Source organism: Bos indicus, chromosome 6 (assembly GCF_029378745.1).
Source record: "Bos indicus isolate NIAB-ARS_2022 breed Sahiwal x Tharparkar chromosome 6, NIAB-ARS_B.indTharparkar_mat_pri_1.0, whole genome shotgun sequence".
Lineage (NCBI taxonomy): Eukaryota > Metazoa > Chordata > Mammalia > Artiodactyla > Bovidae > Bos > Bos indicus.
Genome location: NC_091765.1, coordinates 99950795 through 99970470, shown reverse-complemented (window position 1 = coordinate 99970470; position 19676 = coordinate 99950795). Strand labels below are relative to the sequence as shown.

The 19676-nt window shown below is 49.0% G+C and overlaps 1 protein-coding gene across 1 annotated transcript; it reads left to right on the top strand.

The window, feature by feature from the left end:
• Window positions 1-255: 255 nt before the first annotated feature.
• NKX6-1 (NK6 homeobox 1) lies at window positions 256-6727 on the top strand. The gene is made up of 3 exons (XM_019962169.2): window positions 256-1004; window positions 2728-2900; window positions 5110-6727. Exons 1-3 carry the CDS (start codon window positions 341-343, stop codon window positions 5371-5373), a joined length of 1101 nt encoding a protein of 366 aa, XP_019817728.2. The 5' UTR covers window positions 256-340; the 3' UTR covers window positions 5374-6727.
• The last annotated feature ends 12949 nt before the right edge of the window (window positions 6728-19676 follow it).

Here is a 19676-nt window from a genome sequence, read left to right as displayed (position 1 = left end):
GCGCTCTTTGAGCGGCGAGGAAAAAGTGAGGAAGAAACGAGGAGCCCGAGATTGAATCCAGGACTCTAGCAGGGAAAGGACAGCCCAAACCACCCGGACGCTGCTCGCTGGTCTCGGCCAGCCACCGCCTCTCCACTGGTGTGTTTGGACATTTCTGCTGCGCAGTTCCGAGAGCAATTCTCGGCGGCGGCATTCCTGTCCCCGTTGGCACGTCGCCCCCGGTGCGCCGCCGAGCGCCTCCTTGCTCGCGCCCGCGGCGCTTCTCGCTCTTCGGAGCCCCGCCGAGGGGTAGGGGCCGGCGCCCTAGCTGCGTGGCCGCGGGCTCCGGCCTGGTCGTGGGATGTTAGCGGTGGGGGCGATGGAGGGCCCCCGGCAGAGCGCGTTCCTGCTCAGCAGCCCGCCCCTGGCCGCCCTGCACAGCATGGCAGAAATGAAGACCCCGCTGTACCCCGCCGCCTACCCCCCGCTGCCCGCCGGCCCCCCCTCCTCCTCGTCCTCCTCGTCCTCCTCGTCGTCTCCCTCCCCGCCTTTGGGCGCTCACAACCCGGGCAACCTGAAGCCCCCGGCCGCGGGGGGGCTTTCGGCCCTGGGCAGCCCCCCGCAGCAGCTCTCGGCCGCCACCCCGCACGGCATCAACGACATCCTGAGCCGGCCCTCCATGCCGGTGGCCTCAGGGGCCGCCCTGCCTTCCGCCTCGCCCTCTGGGTCCTCCTCATCCTCCTCTTCCTCGTCCACCTCCGCTTCGGCTGCTGCGGCCGCAGCCGCAGCGGCGGCCGCCGCCGCCTCGTCGCCAGCGGGGCTCCTGGCCGGCCTGCCCCGTTTCAGCAGCCTGAGCCCGCCGCCGCCGCCGCCCGGGCTCTACTTCAGCCCCAGCGCCGCGGCCGTGGCCGCCGTGGGTCGGTACCCGAAGCCGCTCGCCGAGCTGCCCGGACGGACGCCTATCTTCTGGCCGGGAGTGATGCAGAGCCCACCCTGGAGGGACGCCCGCCTGGCCTGCACCCCTCGTGAGTACAGTCGCCTGCTGCGCCCACTTGTGCTGGTTCTGCCCGCTCTCAGGTCACGGCCTCTGGTGTGCAAGCGTCCAGGCCCACCCTCTTGCCCGCCGAGCAGTTTGGCAGGGCCAGAATCACACGATTTAGGGTGGGCCAGGGCGTTCGGGGAGGGATTCTTGCTTTCCTGAGCGCCACGGTGTGTCCAGGCGGCCCCTCTTCACAAGTCCCGGGCACGCGAAGCAGAGCGCGTGTGCATGCGTCTCCGTGAAACACACCGCGGTGTGCGGGACGTGTGTCTCACCCAAGGCCTCGGCTGCTCCCGGAACAGCCTGGCCCGGAACCGTAGGCCCCTCCTGGGTTAGAGAGGTGCTGAGGGCAAGAGGGGCTACTGCGTCCCCGCCCGCACTCCAGCTTTCCCGTGTCCCAGGCCAAAGTCCCATTCGATCTTCGCAGCCTCACTGGCCTCCTGCTGGGGAACGGCATTGAGGAGCCCTTCACAGCCCTGAGCCGAACGCTTGTGTTTGCATGTGCGACTTGGTCCAGGGTGTCCCCACCTCACCTGGTCGTCTTCACCGCCCCCCTTCGTCCTGCGAGTACATGCAGCCCAGGGAGCCCACTGAAGACAGGTCCGCGGTCGAGTGCCACTTCGGGCCGCTCGCCACCGCTGGGCTCTGGTTTTTTCCACCTGCCTCGGCCCCAAGGGCCGGGACGCCTTGGGCCTGGACATATTGAGGGGCGTCGTGGCTCTCAACATCCTAATAGGAGAAAGAACCGGAGGATGAACCAGGCGGCGGGACAAGGATGGGGGGCAATGCAACATCCCGCAAAGATTTTGCTGGAAACCAACTGAGTCAGCCCAGGATCGCTCTAATCTAGGTAGTTGGCCAGCTCGCCGACGCAGCTCCCATCCTCCTGGGTGGCATTGAGGGCCCAGTGCCCGGTCCTTTTCTCGCTCAGTTCTTTGCTTTTGACCGAGTCCCCGAAGTTTCTCACGTCTCTGGATCTCACGTCTCAGCTCTGTGGCTGAGCGGCAGTAACTGAGGGAAGTTAGGAGAGCCAAGTGGAGGCTCCCTTGGGGATCCTCGGGACTGGGGTGGCGCGGGGAGGGGGAGTGGCGGGGGCGGGTGAGGGTGTCGGGGAGACGCTTTTGTGTGTGTTCGGACGGCCACGTAGGGACCTCCAACAAAGGCGACGCCCCCTCCCCCTCGGCCGCAGCAGCTAGGGTTGAGGGGCGACTTAGCTCGCTTGTATTTCTAAAACAAGGCGCCCTTTGTGGCTCGGGCACAGGTTAGGAAAGCGTTCGAGGAACAAAATTAGTCGTCCCACGCAAAGGCCCAGAGACCGAGCGCCCCCAACTAGACTAGACGGCGAGGAAGGGGACTTGCCCACCAGTCCCCAGCCCCGCACTCCGTTTCCAGGGCCCTAGCGATTCAGCCTCGGCAAACTTGAGCGATGAGCTCTCAGTTGGACATCGTTGTTGGGCCAAAGGTTATTTAATGCAGTTCCAAGCACACCCGCTTAAAAGACAAAAAACAACAAGAAACAGGTGGGTGTAAAAAAAGCAAAGGGGGGAAGAGCCGTGGGGCCGTAAGCGCCCCCCAGGATTTCTCAGTACTGCAGAGGAGCACGCTCTCGGTTCCCACCGCAACGTGGTTTCTGGAGTTCGTTTCTTCTCAGTGGAGCCGCTGATAACTGATTGCTTCTTCCATTCCCTTTTAAAAAATCTGTCTCCTAGATCAAGGATCCATCTTGTTGGACAAAGATGGGAAGAGGAAACACACGAGACCCACGTTCTCGGGCCAGCAGATCTTTGCCCTGGAGAAGACTTTCGAACAAACGAAATACTTGGCGGGGCCCGAGAGGGCTCGCTTGGCCTATTCGTTGGGGATGACGGAGAGTCAGGTCAAGGTGAGTGGACCTTGCAAACCTCGAGGAATAGCGCCCCTGTGTTCGCCGTGTGCTTGTACCTACACACACACACACACACACACACACACACACACACACACACACACACACCAAACTAACAAATAGCCACCCGCCCAGGGGTGCGGGTCTGCGGAGACTGGGGAGAGCTGAGATCAGCGAAGGAGGTTGGTGGGGGGGAGTAAGTTACAGAGGCTCTGGGTCTCACAGGCGGGCAAACTGTTGATGAACAAAAGGAATCAAGCCCCCGCCTTTGAAATCAGGTTAATCTAGATAGCAGCATGTGCTGGGGGAACTCTCCATTATTAGAGAATAAAAGCATTACTGAAATATCAGCCCTGAGAATAGATGAGGCCAGTTAGATAGCTTCTATTTGTTCTATTTGTAAGCATATTCAAGCTTTTGCTTGTCAATTCAGGCTCCACTAGTTACAGAATTTCCTAATGTAGATCAGCATTATAGTGCTACTGTATTAACTTACAGGTTAAAAAAAAAAAATCCACACGATTTGACCCCTTAACATGGATGCACCTGCTTTTAACTGAGCTTGAAGGCAGTCACTTTGGAGTAGTAATTTTCCAAGTGAATTAACAAGATTATGACTGTATTATGAAATAGAAGTTTATCAATATATGTAAGGTTTTACTGTTTATTACAATTTATAATTAAAATGTCACTTAGCTTATAATTGAGTTGTACAGTAAATTTCCAGGGAATCAAATTGGAGAACTCTTTCCCTGAAAAATAAAGGGATGGAAACAGCTGTGTACCGTAAATCTAGTGGTTTCCTGTATTTCCAGTATTCCCTTTTGTTCTTCAGTTTGCTATATCTTGCTCTCTCTATGTGTGTGTGTGTGTGTGTGTGTATGTGTGTATATATATATATATATATATATTGATATCTATATCAATGCATTTCAGGAGTGATTTTCTACATGACCATTAGAGTACCATCACTGTTAAGATTATTTTTTGCAGTGGTTGGTACAAAGTTTACCACAGTAGTCTGGAGGTCTTCATTTGTCACCATAAATATGTCTACGTGGCTAGAAGTGAATTATTATAACTGCATAAAGAAACTAAAAATCACTTTCTTAACAATTCTGATTCTCTAGATAAATACATAACAGATGAGAAAATGGATGAGAAGCATAAAGACAGGATGCTTCAATATATTTGGGAAATTGGTTACTTATGGCTGGTGCTTTAGGTTTAAAATACGTGTATCAAATACAATGTCAAAAATCATGAATAGGCTTAAAATAGTTGTATAAAAATGAATGTCTTAGGAAGGATCAATATTGAAATAATATTTGAAAGACCAGGCATGCTAATAGTGGGAAATAATGTAATTGGCAAAATTTCACTTTTAAAAAGTAACTCATGAAGATTCTTGCCTTGATCTTTGGTTTTATGAAAAACATTAAACCAGAGAGACAGAGACACACAAACTGCTATGATGATTTCAACTAAGCTATTAAATATTTTCATGCATTTATGTTGGTTATTATCACTGACTTAAGGTTTGTGTTTTATCAGTATTTTATTTGACATCACATCATACAAGTATACATGGGTAGGGGAGTGTTTACTCACCATTTTTGTGTGTCTTCAGACCGGAAATAAGTGAAACAGGCAAATATCCCAAAGTGAAAAAAACAGAGGTTATTAGTGTAAATGCTGTGTCTTTCCCCACAAATCTCACTAAAAAGCAAGTACGCCTCAGATTGTTTGAAATACCTGAATCTGAGAAAGTAAAAAAACGAATAGAATTGCAGTCACTAGGAGGCAGCTTTACGGAGGGGAGAAGTTTTCTACTTCCAACTAGAAAGTAGGCAAGCGAAGTCTTTTAGGGAAACTCAGTTTAAGTTTCCAAGTTTTTTGTTTTTTTTTTCCCTCTTCTGAGAAATCGCTCAGTGACAACCTCAATACTCTTGTGTTGCTATCACTATGGCAACGGCAGGCAGTTTGTTGGTGCCTGATCCGCCGACAAGACCCGGGCGATGGAGACCGACTTTGACGGCCCGGACGAGGGAGGGCCGCAGGGGAGCGCGTCTCGCCATCCGGGGGGAGTAGGGGCGGCCCGCAGGAGCCGGGGGCCACGGCCTGGCTCCTCTGCTCCGTGGAAATTCCTTCCACCACCCCGCCTCCCCCCGAATCTCCCCTCTTCTCCGCTTTCTCGGTCTGCCAGGTCTGGTTCCAGAACCGCCGGACCAAGTGGAGGAAGAAGCATGCAGCCGAGATGGCCACGGCCAAGAAGAAGCAGGACTCGGAGACCGAGCGGCTGAAAGGGGCCTCGGAGAACGAGGAGGAGGACGACGACTACAACAAGCCCCTGGACCCCAACTCGGACGACGAGAAAATCACGCAGCTGCTGAAGAAGCACAAGTCGAGCGGCGGCGGCGGCGGCGGCGGGCTCCTGCTGCACGCGTCCGAGACCGAGGGCTCGTCCTGAGCGCCCGCCGCCCGCGCGCCCGCCGGCCTCGCGTCTCCCGCCCGCCGGGGCCCCGCGCTTTTCTAAGATGTACATATCTATTTTTGTAACCTACGAGTGGAGCAGGGGCAGGGGACAGAGACTTCGGAGGATGACGAGACGTGGCAGACAAGACCACGAATTGCACCAAACTGATGCTGCAGCGGGGCCACCCTCCGCCCCCGCTCGTTGTCCCAGCCGCGTCTCCCTCTCCGTGTTCCCCCCTCCCCCTCCTCACACCGCCCCCCCCACCCGCCGCCCGCCCGCCACTACCCCACCCCACCCAACCCCAGTTTTGCCTGGAGACCGGCCGGGGCGGGGAGCGTGGAGGGAGACCCGGTCTGGACCCTCCGACACCCACCGCGCGGGGGACCTCGGCGCCACCGATGGGAAGAGGGACAAGTTTCCCCCGCAAACTGCTGTGGCGACTAAAGTAACCTGTTGAAGGCTCTTTGTAAATAAATCGTGAGTCACACTGACTAGAAGTTACTTTATTGTGAATATTTAAAATGTAAGATGCTTTCTTTTTGGAATTTGGTATAAAAAGATGGACCTCCTTCTCCCGGCTCCCCTCCCGCTTTTAAGAGCAATTTAAACCACACGGTTCCCCTTTTATTTTGAAATTAATTGGAGAAGCGTAGACAGGAATGTTCTCAGTCTCCCTCCCCTCTCGCGCCCCTCCCGGGTCTGGATTTGTTCAGTCTCTTTCCCCCCCCCACCCCCGTACATCCTCTCTGGCTCTTCTCCTACGACCCCTGGCCCCGAGCCCGGTTTCCCCCGTCCAGGACTTGAAATAGAAGACGTGGAACCAGGGAAGGCCCCCAACCAGCCTCTCTGTCCCCCTCTGAAATTGCACAGTCGTTTGTTGCTATTTATTAGTGATTTAAAGAAAGTGTTGGGGAGGGATGGGGCTACGATAGCTTGTATTTAATTTAACTCCTTTCGGATAAAAATGCGTGTTAAAGTAGATGGTGGGAATTGTTACAACCGCTCTGGGTCAGAAACAGAAAACTCCATTTAGTTGCTGTAATTGAATTTGAAGTGTTTTGTATCATAAGAATACTATAGACTATGTAAATTGTTTTCTTTTTTAAAGCTAATAACGGTGATATATTAGCATCTTTAACTTTTATTAATTTATATAAGGAATTCGGTTTGTAAAGAGAAGAAAACCCCCTTTGCAAGACCAGTTAAATGTAATGCACTTTCTGTTTCAAAGGATAAATCAAATTAAAAAACAGTTTTAAGAAGTCTGTTGCCTTGAATCAAAGGGTTTATATAGACCATTTGATCTCATCTGAGATCTCAAATAAAAGTCAAGACCACAAGCATTTTATTTTGGTTTCTTGGGTAAAATAATTGTTACATTATTATTATTTTGGAAGGGGGGAGGTCACATCTCTCATTCTCCTAGATTGGAAAGATAAATGCAGCCCCATTCAATGGGCTTCTTGGAGAGACTTGTCCAACAGGCTGCCTCTGCTGTCTTGTCTGTGCTGTCTGATTTCTTCCTGATCGCTTTTTCCTTTGCGAGAAAGTCCCTGGAGGTTTTGGGGAGACCTCATTTCCATATACCCAAGATCGCTTCTCAATTCAGCCTTAGCTTTCTTCGCTGAGAGGAGGCAGTGGAACTGGCTGTCAGGGCAATGCTGCTGTTTGATGCTAACATTTTCTCCCCAGTAGGTTGTAAAAATACAGAAGTTGGTGGAAAACTGGGACCCTTGATTTTGCTAAACATTACAATAAAGAAGGCTATATTTCAAGAAAGCTTCTTCTCTAGGATTCTCTAGGATTAAGGAAGCAATATCACAGCTTCTGCAGCTGAAATTGTGAAAAAATAAAAATAGGGAATCCCGAGGAGAGAGCTGTATTACTGTCTTGGGATCTTTCTGTTTTCAGACACTCAGTTATAGGCTCAGTGAAATATAGTTATCCCCTTAGTGTTTCAGGTTAATGAGCCTGTGTTCAAAGGGAGGAAAATCAATAGGATTCAGTAGATTCTTCAGGCGTATGTTAGGTAACAAAAGTGTGGGTCTGTTTTGTTCAGACCCACATGACATAAAAATAAAAAAACAGTAAAAACTGCGAATGAAATTGCTCGAAGTAAATTATTGCAGGCTACATTCCTCACGGCATGGTTTAATAGAAAGGAAGGATACAAATCTGCCCTATTTCTTGTCTCTAGTTGGTCCATGAAGTTCCCAATAAGTTTTAAACTTCTAAATTTCTGTTCTCTTCGAGAGACTTCTCTTGTGGCTCAGCTGGTAAAGAATCCGCCTGCAATGCGAGAGACCCGGGTTTGATCTCTGGGTTGGGAAGATCCCTTGGAGAAGGGAAAAGCTAGCCATTCCAGTATTCTGGCCTGGAGAATTCAATGGACTGTATAGTCCGTGGGGTGGCAGAGAGTCGGACAGGACTGAGCGACTTTCACTTTCACTTTCGAAAGACTAAGGTGTGTGTCCTACAGAGAGGTAGCTATTTCAAAAGAGGTTTTGAATTTAAATCCTAGATGTAAACAATAAGATCGATCTTTTCCCTTTCTCACTTCCTTCTTTCCTTCCCTCTGCCTCTCATCTTTCTCTTTCTGAAAGAACCTAGCAGTGGGGCAAGTCTGTTATCCTAAAGCACCACTTTATTATTTGTTATTTTGCACCAAATGAAAGTCTCTTATCTACTTTATTTACTTACTTTTACCTTCTTCCATCCTTCTTCTGTCTTGAAAAGCCAAGCAACTTTTTATTTATTCCTGCTTCCTAAGAAAGGAACAATCCACCAGATAATTAGAAATGCTCTTTCTGAAGTATAATAATAAAAACTATTATGACAGTAGTAGTAGTAATAGAGTAGTATCACTTATAGAAAACTTGGAACCAAGACTGAATCATTTCCCAAGAAGTAAATGTGCTATGATTAGTCGTGACCAACTCTTTGCAACCTCACAGTCTGCAGCCCGCCAGGCTCCTCTGTCCATGGAATTCTCCAGGCAAGAATACTGGAATGGGTTGCCATGCCCTTCTCCAGGGGACCTTCCCAACCCAGGGATTGAACCCAGGTCTCCTGCATTGCAGGTGGATTCTTTACCGTCTGAGTCACCAGGGAAGCCCCTAGATCTATAGCATTTATCCCCAGTTAGATAGGTGGAGAGACACCTCTTCCAGTTTCTTCAGGAAGCATTCTCTCTGAGCTCTTTGTGTTTAAAGCATCTGAGAAGTCTGAAAGCTAGTGGCCTGGCCCCCATCCTACAGACAGATATACAGAGGGCACACAGAGTGTGTGTGCTTGCCAGTCTGAGCACTGATGAGCCCTGAGTTGTGCAGGCAGCAGCCAGAGGTATGCTCTGAGGCCATGTTGCACTGGCATTCATTCCTTTATCCCAGGGGACTGCACCAGTGACTGGAGTTTCCAGTTAATTTACTTCCACCCGGGATTCCAGCTGGCCACCAGTTGCAACTGGCACCATAAAACGGAGTGAGGGAGGAGAGGGCGGGGGTACCTTACTTAGGCCCCCTCTATCATGGTTGGTTAGGTTTAGTTCCATGCATGCACAACAGGAATGTTTTTCCTAAGAGTTAGCATGGTACGAAAGCTGAGGAAACACTCCACAGCTTAAGCAAGGGAGAGTAAGAATTATTTTTCATAATGGCTCAAAAATTTTAGGACCTTAACCAGCCATAAACATCTGATTAAGCCTGCCAATCAGTCATGACAGCTAAAGGGGTCATGATTTAAAAACAAAAAGTAACAGCAAGTGGCCCAATACACCTCTGCTTTTATTTAAAAATTTTTCCCTTAGTTTTATTAAGATAAAATTGACAAATAACATTGTGTAAGTATAAGGTATACAACATAAAGTTTTGACATATGTATATATTGCAAAATAATCACCATGATACATCTAGTTAATATCCATCACCTCACATTTTTTTTTCCTCATTATGAAAACTTTTAAGATCTAGTCTCTTAGTGACTTTTGCATATACACTACAGTATTGTTAACCATGATCACTGGGCTGTACATTACATGCCCAGATGTTTTCTACATTTTGATCACCTTCACGCATTTCCCCTATCCTCCACTCCACCTCTGCTTTTAAAAATGCTTATAGGTAACAAAGTGTCAACGTGTAAAACAAAATGAGAAAAATGAGGGCTCTGTGTGTGTGTGGTTAAAGGAGGGTAAAACTGCTTTCTCATTTTTGTTTTATACATGAATGTCTTTTCCTATAAAGGGAAACCCAGTGAGGTTGGGTGAGGGCACTCAGCCTGGAAGCGAAGGGCCTTGTTCCTGCCTCTCAGATGTTCCAGCTGCGTTCACAGTTTGAAGCTCCTACTCGGTTACTTTCTCGGTCCCCAAATTCCAGGCTCAGTTCTAATTGATTTTACCTTTCTTTGGCTCACATTCAGAGGATTCTGTAAAGCTCTACACCTTCTTTCCCAGAAGTTGTGGTTTATTGAGCAGCTTCCCAAGCACGTGAGTACTGTAATCCACTTTCCCTTTCTCTCCTTTGGAGGAACCAAAAATGGTTCATTCTTCCCTGGAAAGATGTGTGCCCCTCACCGCTCAGTCAAGCAATCTGGACTGGAGGCCAGCTCTTCTTACAAATTCGGTATTAGGCAACAGAGCCTGAGAGTGCCTTTGACAACTTTTAGAGCCTGATGTCATGAACATGAGTGTGTTATGAGCCCAGCTAGGGTAGATCTCCACTGTCTTGTCCATTAAGCTGGTCATCAGCACACACACTCACACTCACACACACACAGGAGAGGTGAAATTCCACTTGAGAACTCCTAGCACTGAATAGCCTAAAAGAGACTGACTCTTTTGTCAATCCCTGACAATAGACTCACGTAATAACAACAGAGGAAGCAGCAGATTTCATCTATAAACTCTATTTTAGGTTAATCTGAGCAGATTTCTATAAATTTTGTCCTTTCCACCACACACACACACACAAATGCAAAAAGTATTCTTCTGCCTTCCCAGTATAACTTAAAAAAAGTCAGTTCCTCTTTACCCTTCCTTTTTTTGACAAGAAGGTGTATATTTTGTTCTGCAGCATTTAGACTCCAGCTTCACAGAGAAACAGTCTCTCTAATGTAGCCTTTTTCAAGGTCTGCAGAAATCACAATAATATATGCCCCACATCTACTGATGAAAAGCTTGACTGGAGAGTAGAGCGATGGTGTGTGTGGGAGGACAAAAGGGCTGGGCTATTTTCCTGAAGTTCAGTCTTCAGCATTAACATGGCAACCCACTCCAGTATGCCTGCCTGGACAGTTCCATGGACAGAGGAGCCTGGCTGGCTACAGTCCATGGGGTCGCAAAGAGTCAGACACGACTAAGCACAGCAGAGCATTCCAGAGACTGGCTTGGGGTGGTTTCATAAACTGGAAGGTTTATCTGAAAGCTTCAGTCTTCTTCTTTGATCCAACAGATTATTCACCTCAAAGATGAATATCTAGATATGCATCATTTGTTTTCTGGCCCAGACCAGATATTTCCATTGAATATCACACTTGGAAAAAAGTGGAGCATAATGTTTCTTTGTTGCCTGGCAGGAATTCTGAAGTAGAAGCCTCATCTAGGGTTTCTATTTTAGTCTGCTTTGAATAATAAGGGCTAGTTTGGGTGAAGATCTATTCAAAGGTGAATTCCTTCCTCATTATAGAGAAAGAGTTTAATGAATGTGTATTATTTTTGTAGAGGGGCCCTATGACCTTCCTAATGTTATTGCCTATGTCTACCTTGGTGAAGCTAAAGGAAATATTGAGATATAATTATCTTATATACTCAGTTATTACAAGAGAGCAGAGATATTCAGTTGAGAAAAAAAATCAGCATACTTCTATTATACAGTTTTATTTCTAAAGAAAATTCTGAAGGTGCATGCCTTCTGAAAAATCTATCAACGGTCAGTATGTTGTTTGGGACCAATTTGCTTATATAGACCAGAGAAAAGTAAGGTTGCTGAAAATTCAGTCTTCTCATCTCTAAAATGGATATGATAATTGTGCAATTATTCATAGTAACACTATTTCATATCTTTGTGACCCCATGGACTGTAGCCCGCCAGGCTCTATCCCTGGGATTCTCCAGGCCAGAATACTGGAGTGGGTTGCCATTTTCTTCTCCAGGGGATCTTCCTGACCCAGGGAATCAAACCCAGGTCTCTCTTGTCTCCTGCATTGCCACTGGGTAGTACCAAACTAGTGCCACCTGGGAAGCCCCTTCTGTCCTGTACAGGATAACTCTTCAATGGAGGAAAGGGTATGAAAAGTTAAAGTAGAAGTGGAAACAAGGTATATTTTCCATGACACTGGAAAGACCCTAAAGCGGTTTTCAAATATTTCTCCAAATTCCGTGATATTCTTTCCTTTAAAAGATGGAGCCTAGGACTTCCCCGGTGGTCCAATGGATAAGACTCTGCCTGCCAATGCGGGAGCGGAGAAGGTAATGGCACCCCACTCCAGCACTCTTGCCTGGAAAATCCCATGGACGGAGGAGCCTGGTGGGCTGAAGTCCATGGGATTGCTGCCAGTCGAACACGACTGAGCAACTTCCCTTTCACTTTTCACTTTCATGCATTGGAGAAGGAAATGGCAACCCACTCCAGTGTTCTTGCCTGGAGAATCCCAGGGTCAGGGGAGCCTGGTGGGCTGCCACCTATGGGGTTGCACAGAGTTGGACACGACTGAAGCGACTTAGCAGCAGCAGCAGCAGGAGACACAGGTTTGATCCCTGGTTTGGGAAGATCCCACATGCCAAGGAGCAATTAAGTCCATGTGCCACAACTATTGAGCCTGTGCTCTAGAGCCCGGGAGCCGCAACTGCTGAGACCTTGTGCCGCAACCACTGAAGCCTGTCCGCCCTAGGGCCCATGCTCTGCAACACGAGAAGCCACTTCAATGAGAAGCCTGCTCACCATAACTAGAGAGTAGCCCCTGCTCACTGCAACTAAAGAAAAGCCCGCGTGGCAATGAAGACACAGCACAGCCAAAACGAACTAACTGAATAAAATTACTTTTTTAACAAAGCATGGAGCATAACGCTTCTCTCCCTGAGAGTGGCTATACTGAGATACTCTGATGGACACAGTGTGCAGAAGTGATGCTGTGTGGTTGGGTCATAAAAGGCTCTGTAGCATCCCCCTTGTCTTTTCTCTTGATCACTCAGTTGTCATGCTATGAGGACAATCAAGCAGCCCCATGGCAAGGGCCTTCTGGTGAGTAGCTGAGGCCTCTGTCAATCATGAATCCTAATTTTTAAGGAATGTTAAGTGAACTCTGGAATCAGGTCCCCTATCCCCACTCAAGCCTTCATGTGACTGCAGCCCTGGTCAACATGTGACTGTGACCTCATGAGGTACATTGAGGCAGACTCACCCTTCTAAGCGCTCCACGATTTCTGAGCTATAACAACTGTATGAGGTAACCAAGGTTTATGAAGTCATTACATCTGGGGGTAATTTGTTACATGGGCATGCCCGGTAAGTTGCTTCAGTTATGTCCGACTCTTTTGTGACCCCATGGACTGTAGCCCATCAGGCTCCTCTGTCCATGGGGATTCTCCAGGCAAGAATACTGGAGTGTGTTGCCATGCCCTTCTCCAGGGGATCTTTGCAATCATGGGATTGAACCCAAGTCTCTTAGCTCTCCTGCATTGGCAGGAGAGTTCTGTACCACTAGCGCCACCTGGGAAACCCAAGAACAGATAACTAATGTAGTATAAAACAGACCTATTTCTGTTCTCTAGAAATGTTCTTTTTGAAATATAATAACAAAAACTATTATGCCAGTAGTAGTAGTAGTAGTAATAGAGTAGTATCACTTATAGAAAACTTGGAACCAAGACTGAAGCATTTCCCAAGAAGTAAATGTGCTATGATTAGTCGTGACCAACTCTTTGCAACCCCACAGACTGCAGCCCGCCAGGCTCCTCTGTCCATGGAATTCTCCAAGCAAGAAAACTGGAGTGGGTTGCCATGCCCTTCTCCAGGGGACCTTCCCAAGCCAGGGATCGAACCCAGGTCTCCCGCACTGCAGGCAGACTCTTTACCATCTGAGCCATCAGGGAAGCTTAAAAATATAAAGTGCACATACAAAAATGTAAGAGGTGATGACCGTATCTCATAATGCGGATGTATAGTTTGGCTAACTCTGTCATACTGTTGTTTCTCATGAAGGAGTCTAAGACTTGGAAAGAACTAGGATCTGGCTTCATAGGCAGTTTTATTTGCTTAACTATAGAACATGGCTACAGATACACTGCCATCTTTACTCTGGCTGGTTAAAGGCAGGAAAAGCTTAACTCTAGGGGGAGAAAAGCTCAGGGAAATGAAAAAAAGGTACAAAGAAGAGAAGGGACCCTGAGTTTTGAGTTAAGATTGAGGGTTTAGGACTGTCCCCCTTGTCTTTCCTTTGAGAATTGGGGACAGAACTTGTTTCCAGGAGAATCAAGGTGGCAAGAAAGTAGGAGAGAGAGAGGCAGTAAGGGACAGGCACTGAAACTGCCATTGGCTCCTTGGGATGAAGGACGAAGGGAGACAGCAAGCTCCTAGAAAAATAAAGGCAGGTCCCCGAAGCCAGGAGAACTGGCTCTTGATTGAGAGGAATGCTCCTGTAGACCCTGCTTCTTCCCGAGTGAGCCTGGGCAATGGCTGCCAGTCAGTATTGATGGGCAGATGATTCCTCTTCTCTGCCATACTAATGGCTGCCAATCAGTGTTGATGGGCAGATGGTTCCTCTTCTCTGCCATACTACTCTACACTTGCACATCCTGTGCATCACTGCAGAAGCAGAAAAGTCCATGCAGGGTAACCGTGCAAACTGCAAATACAGTTGAAGGGTTGGCCTTCGTGGCCTTTGGTGTAAGAAGCCACCCCAGTGCCAGCTGAGGTATTCTGATAAAGGCTGTGCAAAAAGACAAGGGACTGTGAAGGCATATATGAAATCTGTGTGTTGTCATTAACCTTCTTGACACAGAGAGTAAGGCAGAAATGGATGACTTCAAGAGACCTTGCTTTCTGTACCTGTAAGGTGACTGGCTTCCCTGGTGGCTCAGACGCTAAAGCGTCTGCCTGCAATGAGGGAGACCTGGGTTAGTTCCCTGGGTCAGAAAGATCCCCTGCAGAAGGAAATGGCAACCCACTCCAGTATTCTTACCTGGAGAATTCCAGGGACAGAGGAGCCTAGCAAGCTATAATCCATGGGGTCACAAAGAGACGGACATGACTGAGCTACTTCACTTTCACTTTCAAGGTGACTGGCAGCCAGGAACCCACAGTTTGCATAAAAGGGTCATGATGGTTTCCAGCGAACAGTCTGCCTGCCTGCGTGTCTCTCTCCCTCTTTCTCCCTTCTCCTTCCTCTCCCTCCTCCCCATTCCACCTCTCCTTCTTCTTCTTCCCCCTCCTCCTTCTCTCCTTCTCCATCTTTATGGTATGTTGTTGTTTAGTCACTCAGTCCTGTATGACTCTTTTGCAACCTGATTGACTGTAGCTCACCAGGCTCCTCTGTCTATGGGATTTCCTAGGTGAGACTACTAGAGCAGGTGGCCACTTCCTCCTTCAGGGAATCTTCCTGACCCAGGGATCGAACCTGAGGCTCCTGCATTGGCAGGTAGAATCTTTACCACCGAGCCACCAGGGAAGCTCTCTTTATAGAATAGGGCTGTGTCATTTCACCAAGCATGTGAAATAATAAGACTTTGCCTCAAAGGCCAGAGTGGGTAACAGTTTGGACAGAGGTGCAATTGTACCACCTCTTGGAAAACTAAGATGCAGAACAAACTTCCAGGGCACAGGCACACTTGGCCCATGTTTACTATTGGATTCCCAGGACACTACACAGTGCCTGGTCCATAGGAGGTATTCAAGGAGTAATTTTTGAATGCACACACACACACACACACCCCCCAGTGAAGCTGAAGTCACAGGGAACTTTGCATTTTCTTGAAGGTCTTAAAGAAAATGACAGACCTTTACAGCAACCCTTTCTCATCTCCCAGCCTGGAGGCAGAGAACTGATTTCCAAGCTAGGAAGAGTCTTACTTACCTCTGTGTATACATGTAAACATCTGACAAATTGCTGTAAAATTAGGCATGAACAGCTTAAATAGGAAATGGGTGAGTTCAATGTAAAGATTTTTTTTTTTTTTTTTTACAAAATGGAAGATCAAGTAAGGTTATTATAATAAATTCATTTATCAGCTCACATCGTTACTTGTAAATAACTTTAAAATAAAATCTTCAGCATAATCATCATTCATAGTGATGTATGTCATTCTTCAAGGCACATGGGTTATAATTATGCATAAAAAAAAACAAAGGAGGACTTACTGGGCCTCCCTGCTGGCTCAGATGATAAAGAATCCACCTGGAATGCAGGGGACTCAGGTTTGATCCCCAGGAAGATCCCCTGGAGAAGGGAATGGTTACCCACTCTGGTATTCTTGCCTGGAGAATTCCATGGACAGAGAAGCCTGGTGGGCTATAGTCCATGGGGTTGCAAACAGTTGGACACAACTGAGTGACTAACACTTTCACTTTACTGGCCATTTAAAATACTCTTGGAGGAGGAAATGGCAACCCACTCCAGTATCCTTGCCTGGAAAATTCCATGGACAGAGGAGCCTGGCTGGCTACAGTCCATAAGGTCGCACAGAGTTGGACATGACTGAAGCCACTTAGCAATTGAGATGCATGTCTCAGTCACTGATGCCATCCAATAGTCTGCAATATCAAACTTAGATTTCCAGCAATATTTTCTTAGGGACAAAAACTTGAGAAGATATAAGACATAAATGAATACATCTAACTCCTGTACATTTTACCTGGGGTTTCCTGCTGTTAGAGGATTCTCTGTCTCTCACTAAGACTACGAAGTGTTTCCCTTGGCCACCCTCCATGTCTGTCTCATGTTGTTCTCTGTACCTGAAAAGTCTGGATGCACTGTGGACACCTTTGCATCTTCAGAGACCTCTGTGTGGTGAACTGATCCTTAGAGACTGTGAGAGCTCCAAGAAGCCTGCAGGAGATCTTGTTACAAGTAACTGGTGGTGGTGGGTTTGGAGTCAACTTCTTGACCTGTTGGTCAGTGTTACAATTAAGCTGTTTTCTTTCATCCACTCCCTTTCTTTCCCCTAGAATAGGGAATTTAGGAGCTCCTGGTTTCCCTGTCCCATCCCCTCCACCATTAGCCTCTGTATTGAAAGCCAACAGCCAATGACCACTTCTATTTCCAAGGCAAGTTTTTAAAATTTTGTTCTGGAGGATCTAGGATCCAAGGAGAAGGAAGAATAAGTCCAGACCTCAGGTCTCTTAACTGAAATTATGAAACTAGCAATATCTTCCCCCACTTCCCACACAGTTCCCTGTACTCACCTGTCCAAAGGGATATGAATTCTTCCACTTGTGATGGCTTCATCATTCAACAACTTTTCTCCAGTACCTTTTCTATTAGGCTGGCTGAAAAATTCATTCGGATTTTTTCTGTTACATCTCACAAAAGCAGAAGGCACTTATTGAATGGCCAACCCAACATACTGCTGGTTTACAGCAACATCCATGCATTGTCCCCTGGCTGCCAGGGACATCTAGAAAAGTCTTTTGTGTGCTACCTTTATTCCCTGGAAATCAGGGAGACCCTTATCCAGGGAATGGTGTCTGGTCTCAGGGTTTCAGTCCACAACTTAAGTCTGGGCTCTCCCTTTTACTGGATCCTATTTTTTCTTTTAATCTCTTCCCTGAATTGGCACCCAGGAGGTTCTCTTTAAAGATCAGGGAGTGTATAAGAGCAGAGAGTGAGGGAACTCAGCTTCCCCAGGGAAAAAGGGGAAGAGAGGTGGCTTGGGAAGATTTACCAGACTGGACAAGTGTTCTTAAGGGAAAAGTCTGGAATAATCTCTGTGTCCCACCTACAACAGGCAGGCGTTGAAATAATCTCCCCAAAGCCTGAGAGGCTGTGCCTGGCCTGGACCTCCTAGAACTTTCTGTCCAGGTCAGGAGAGAGGGAACACCGCACAGAGCTTGAAGGCCGGGGGAGTTCTGAAAAATTCTGCCGGTTCAAAAAGGACCTGAAAACAAAAGATGCGGAGTTTGGGGCGGGGGTGCTGAGTTTCCCTTTGAATCACAAAGGTTTGAAGGAGCCAAATCGGAATTCGCCCTGATTAAATGGGTAGACGGATTTTTAAAAAGGTATTTGCCAGCCGCATTCTATTTGATCTGGAAGAGGCTCTCCGCAGGGAAATCCTGTGTACAGGCTCGAGATCTGTCCTCTCCCGCTCCTCTGACCTGCACACTCTGGACCCTGGAATTCATGTCTGCAAAAGGGGACAAGCGGGCAAGAGCATATCTGTTAGGAGGGTTTCATAGTAGTACTGGCTGCCTGGATGATGTGGGAATGGAGGCAAAGAGAGTCCACTGGATGGGTTTGCTCACTTCTCTTATTGACCACTTTAAACCCAGAGGGCGGTGCCTCTGCGGACCGCTGCACCACACACCCTATCCTCCCAGGAGGCGCACTGGTAGGTACCCTCAGAGGCACAGGTGCTCAGACCCTTCCACATCCCCCTAGAGCCGGAAAGGGTCGTCCAGCTGTCCCTTTCAGACCCCCTCTTTTCGTGCTGCCTCCTCCGCTATCTTCCCATGATAAGGACTGAGCTCCAATCCAGTTACTGGACCGCAGGGAACTCACCTCCACCAGTCAATCAGTCTCTCGCCACCACGTTCTCTGTTCTCTAATTTCAGGGGGTGACAAGGCCCGGGAAATTCGACAAGAGTTCGGAAGTGGCCGTCACCGTGTTTCCCGCTCTCATTTTGGTTCCGCTTTTTTTTTTTTTTTTTTGGCTCAGCCCAAAGAAGTGTGTTTGGGATTCAGGATGCCCTTCCCGGACCCTGGGCCCACAGCGGAACCCGCGGCTTCGGTCCCTAATGGCTAGGCAAAGGCCTTGGAGAGCAGCCTTCGGGAGCGACACATGCCATCGCCACGTGTGCGCAGCCCGTCGGGCTCCTTCCCGCAGGACAGCTTCCTGCTGCAAGGAGAGGACTCGGAAGCCCCGCGGGAGGCATCGCCGGTACTATCTTCCCTTGGTACCGCCGAGCCCAGAACTGACAGGATACCCCGTGAGACTCTCCACAGCGCGGCTGCACAGAGGAGGGAAAGAAACCCCGGCGCCTGGCGCAGAGCCAAATACGCTCTGCTCTTTCTGCTTCTCCACGAGGTTTTTTTTTTTTAAACCAGAGCTTGTAGGCCATTCGGGGAAAGATTGAAGGCGGGAGGAGAAGGGGACGACAGAGGATGAGATGGTTGGATGGCATCACCGACTCAACGGACGTTGAGTTTGATGGACAGGGAGGCCTGGCATGCTGCAGGCCCTGGGGTCGCAAAGAGTCGGAGACGACTGAGCGACTGAACGGAACTGAACTGAACTGAACTGGAGGCTGAAGGCTGAACCTCGGAGGCCCAGCGCGCCCCCTGCAGGAGGGGCGGGAGACTCGGGCCCCGGGCATCCTGACCCCAGGCTGGGCCCTGGGGAGGCCGAGCGCGCCCCTTGCAGGCCGAGTGAGAAACCCCGCGCCCTCCACACCGAGGGTGGCGCCCGGAGCTTTGTCACCCAGATCCCTGTGGTCCAAGGCTAATTGGCGCCTCTCACACGGTCGATGCACCGCGCCTTCGCCGCCACCACCGGCTCAGAGAAAGAAGCCTCTTCCGGGCCTCTCGGGGTCTCAGAGTTTGCAAGGCCCGGGCTGTGGACACCACGTTGCGCAGTTCCTAGACGAGGACAGGCTGTCTTCCCGGGCTCCTCCGCACGGACCATCCAGGCATACTGCTACGCTAGCTTCCATCTTCTCTCTACTTCTCTCCTTACTTGGTGATCACAAAGATGCCGGAAAGGTCACCGCAGCAATGCTGGACTTCACCGCGAAAAATACAAAAACCGCTCTTAAGTGATACACATAGAGAAGTGTGCGCGCACGTGTGAACACAAATTTCTCTCTCTTGTCTTTCATACACACACTCCCGATTCTTCCCCTGCCCTTTCCCTTCCCCCTCCAGACTGCCTCTCCCCTCTCCCCGGCAGCTCCCACCAGGTATGTTCTAGAACCCAGGCAGGTTGCTAGCGCCGTCCACCAGCTGCCCCGAACATCAGTTGCAGATCTCCGCGAGGGACGAAAACATCTGTTTGTGGGGAAACTGGGAGGCGTGGAGGCGGGTGTCGCGCGGCGAGGAGTCACCCCACCCGGGCGCGGCGGGAGAGTGCCGCTCGCGGAGAATTTTGGAGATTC